A 3,791-nucleotide genomic window follows, 5' to 3' on the forward strand; every position below is an offset into this window, starting at 1 on the left:
GCCAGTGCAAATCTTAAAGAAAATACACATTTCTGTTGTTCACATTCACGGATATGGCTGTTCTGAGTTTAGCACACAATGGAGCCTAACCAGTTCTGTTTGCTTAGCTAATTCTTCAGATGTTTTCTCTATCTCCACCATGAGAATGAGGTATAAGACCTTTGTACAGTATATACACATCTTAATAGTTTCTTTATCAAGGGAATACTTATGTTAGCTTTTATTGACATTTGAAAGAAAAAAAATGTAGTAAACATTTACCAATTCTTTTTCTCAGGCTCAAACTGGAGCACAGTAGAAGCTGCTGAACATGAAAAGCAAATGCATGGGAATCACTTAGGATGCTCACCATTAAAATAGACAGAAGGTTTACTTTTGAGAGGAGGACACTAAGCTCTGCATGGGAATTTAAGGAACAATGGACTTTCTCAAACAATTGAAAAAACTAAGCTTCTTAACTCATAAGAAAGAAAGAAAGGAAGCTACAATGAAAATGCTTATTATGACCTCACTAATTTGTGACAGAATTGACATTTATCCTTGAGAAAAGATCTCATCTTTATTATTTTACATAACATTTCTTTGACTTTAACTTAAGATGGGAGGTGCCGTCCACAACTTTTGACTTTGAAAAGTATATAAGCAGCTCTTATTGCATAGAATCATCATACTTCATAGCCCTGAGAAAAAGAGAAGCTGAGGACTGCCAAGATGGTAAGTGTATTAATATTGTACACAATGTGTTGATTCTAAAGAGCAGGAGGGCTTAACTTCACTGTTGATTATGAATTTTCATACATTAAGTTTCTCTTTACTGCTTTCCTCTACAACAGATTTGTCAAGATCAAACTTTAGCTTTTAAAACAACATACGGTAGCTTTCTGTCCTTGAATTTAGTGTTAAAATTAAACATAAAGAAATAATGGCTCCTGGTAAGTTAAAACTAATATCTTCAAAGTAAATAAAAAAAGAGTTATTTTTATAACACCCGAAAAAGGCTCCACAGCCGAAACGTTGTGTTTTCTTTCTTCCTTTTTCAGCATGGAATAAACCTATTACTTGTTCCTTTGCAGCCTGCGCATGCTGACACAGCTACCCACCTGAGTTGTTTTTTATATATTAATATACTGTTATAATATTCTCCATCAACAGGATGTTGTTCCTTAATCTACTTTGTCTCAACAACAGAATTTTGAACGACTACTTTAGACTTTACAGATCCATTACACATCATTAAACCCACAGAATGAGAGCAAAACTAGAAAGAAGGAGATCTAAAAAATAACATACTGTTAATTCGTCCATGGTCAATACTGAAAATTGCCTTTTCTGGTTAAATTCCTCTAACACTACAATGCTACTTTCCTTTTACTGTTTACTTAGTTCGCTGTTTAAAATGAAGGGCAACTCCTGAATAACACTGTCTTTTACAGAAATATTCACTCCATGTCGCATTTGGAATCCTGAGCGCTGCTCTGCTGTGCAATGGCTATTGCACATTTGAGCCACTGATCATTGAAGACATATATAACCTTCCAACAGGTATGTAGGACTGCTTCTCAATAAAACATTTTTACAGTTTCGATCATGGTACACAACACTAAACTGTGTGCACAAAGTACAAAAATATAATGTCTCTCTGCGTCTCCTATGACAAACTGCATGATGGTTTTCAATTAAGATGTTTTATATTTTTGTTCTTCAACAAAAAAAAAACTAGAGATGTTCAATGCAATATTGAAGTAAGAAAAAGAAGAAGCTGTGTATTGCATTAATTGCATTTCCTTTAAATTACACTAAAATAAATATTTTTAATGTCTCTCAGTATATTTGTTTTTCTACCTGCATTACCTAATAAGCTGTAATGAGCTCACTGCCAATGTTAACTTTCATTTTAAACAATTACATTTTAATTTATGAAGGGAAAATACAAGAATAACAATACCATATGGTTTTGTTTTTCAGGTTGTAATGACGCCAATGGAGTCCTGCATGCATTTGGATCAGAATGGAAGACTGCTGACTGCTTTAAGTGCTCCTGCACTGAATATGGGATTGACTGTTGCAGTATGTAAGTAGTAAGGGAAGCAGTATTCTGTCATCTCCTTGTTGCACATATATCTTTAAATATTTTAAAATTAATGTCCAGTCAGTCAATATTTTTTATTTGCGAAGAAGATTAAACAACAGTAGAATATCTACAGCAGCAGACACATGAATCTCTGTCAGGTCTAATAGTTTCTTCACTAGCAAATCCTAACCAACAACAGTCAGGGTATGAAACACATCACTTCAGAAAAAAGGGTGTATTAAAATCACTATGTTTGATTAAAGTTCTCAAAATCCATGTTCAGGATTCCATTATCTTACAAAAAAATAAAAAGACCCACTTTTACACCATCCCCTTACATACTGTACCATTCTCAATAATTCTCACTTTTTCAAAAGATTCTGCACTCAGGAACTGCTTTTAAAATGTTTTTAATCAAACTGAGAACCCCTAACCAAGAGAACTGTGTGGGAGACAGACGTGTTTCTGTCAAAATCATCACATACTGATTAACAGATGGTGAAAAGAAAGGTTACTGATCTATATACTGTAGGTACACACAGTAGAAATTTAAGTGCTCATAATGGATTTTGCAGTCCAATAATCTCAAATTATTGAGTCTCACAAAGATAACTTAGCTTTTCATTAAGCTGAACAACAGAACAAGGCATCATGGAGAATTTTGCTTTGAGCTCCTCTTTTTATTTCTTTCATTAATTCATTTTCATCTGTTTGTATTATTGATTCTTTTCCCTTACAGAATTCTAACTCCAGTAAAAACTCCACCTAAATGTGAGATGATTGTGAACAAGAAGGATTGCACCTGGAAAATTGTCCTGAAGAATGATCACTCCAAGGAGTGCAGTTAAATGTTGTGGATTTGACCTTTATCCAAAGTTTTTCCGCCTGCTTTAATATTTAGCTGTTGGTTCTCTGTTGCACAAGAGTTTCGCTTTCTTCCATGTATTTCAAATCAATGTGCGGTTGTTGCACACAAATCAGTGCACTTGTGTGAGCTTTATGGTTTCAATGAAAACGGGCTGTAATCTACCCAAACAGTAGAAATCAAATAAATTTTCAGCAGGCTATAAACATTGTTCTCTCCTAGGTCCTCCTTACTCTACTTGGCATTGTCCATTAACATTTGTCTTCTCTCTTCTGTGCATAACCATGTTAAACCATAAGAGACGAGTACAACACTGGATATCCATGAATACTAATTCATATGAGAACTTTGGTAATATACTGTAATTTAGTAACTGCTTCAGTGTGCAGTGACTGGAAAAGGAAACAGTAAAAATTTAGTAGTTTACAGTCATTGTTGTGATGTCTTTAAATACAGAATGTAAGGCTTCACAAACATATTTCATATCTTAATGGACTAATGTTTCCATATTCCCACCAAATGAACGGTAAATTTTAATATTTGTTGTGTGATGATGCTGATAAAATCAGATAAAGCATACTTGTTGATATAAAGTAGATATCTTCAAATGGAAGACTGTAAAACAATTACTTACAAAAGTGAAATAATAATATGTAACTAGAATAGGTACTAAAATATGGACATACATATTTGTCTAGAGACTTCAAAACACACGTCATACTGATTGATAGTTATACATCCACCAGACAGTTCCCTTAAACCTGAAACAGGCTCTACACACGACACTAGGTATTGATGAATGTGATGACAATCTTGTTCATATTCAACTGAAACTCAGTCTAAAAGCAAACCTGG

The 3,791-nt window shown here is 33.9% G+C and overlaps 1 protein-coding gene across 1 annotated transcript; it reads left to right on the forward strand.

Moving 5' to 3' along the window:
* The first annotated feature begins 275 nt into the window (after positions 1–275).
* LOC148834905 (beta-microseminoprotein-like) lies at positions 276–3,544 on the forward strand. The gene is made up of 4 exons (XM_088917027.1): positions 276–714; positions 1,434–1,542; positions 1,966–2,071; positions 2,811–3,544. Exons 1-4 carry the CDS (start codon positions 712–714, stop codon positions 2,917–2,919), a joined length of 327 nt encoding a protein of 108 aa, XP_088773153.1. The 5' UTR covers positions 276–711; the 3' UTR covers positions 2,920–3,544.
* Positions 3,545–3,791: the final 247 nt, after the last annotated feature.

Source organism: Atractosteus spatula, chromosome 5, assembly GCF_055471065.1.
Source record: "Atractosteus spatula isolate fAtrSpa1 chromosome 5, fAtrSpa1.hap1, whole genome shotgun sequence".
NCBI classification, from domain to species: domain Eukaryota; kingdom Metazoa; phylum Chordata; class Actinopteri; order Semionotiformes; family Lepisosteidae; genus Atractosteus; species Atractosteus spatula.

What these genes read in the sequence shown, in the direction of transcription:
- LOC148834905 (XM_088917027.1), top strand. An exon ending in CATATATAACCTTCCAACAG is followed by an intron (nt 1,543 to 1,965) that starts GTATGTAGGACT and finishes TTTGTTTTTCAG; the next exon opens with GTTGTAATGACGCCAATGGA. An exon ending in GGGATTGACTGTTGCAGTAT is followed by an intron (nt 2,072 to 2,810) that starts GTAAGTAGTAAG and finishes TTTCCCTTACAG; the next exon opens with AATTCTAACTCCAGTAAAAA.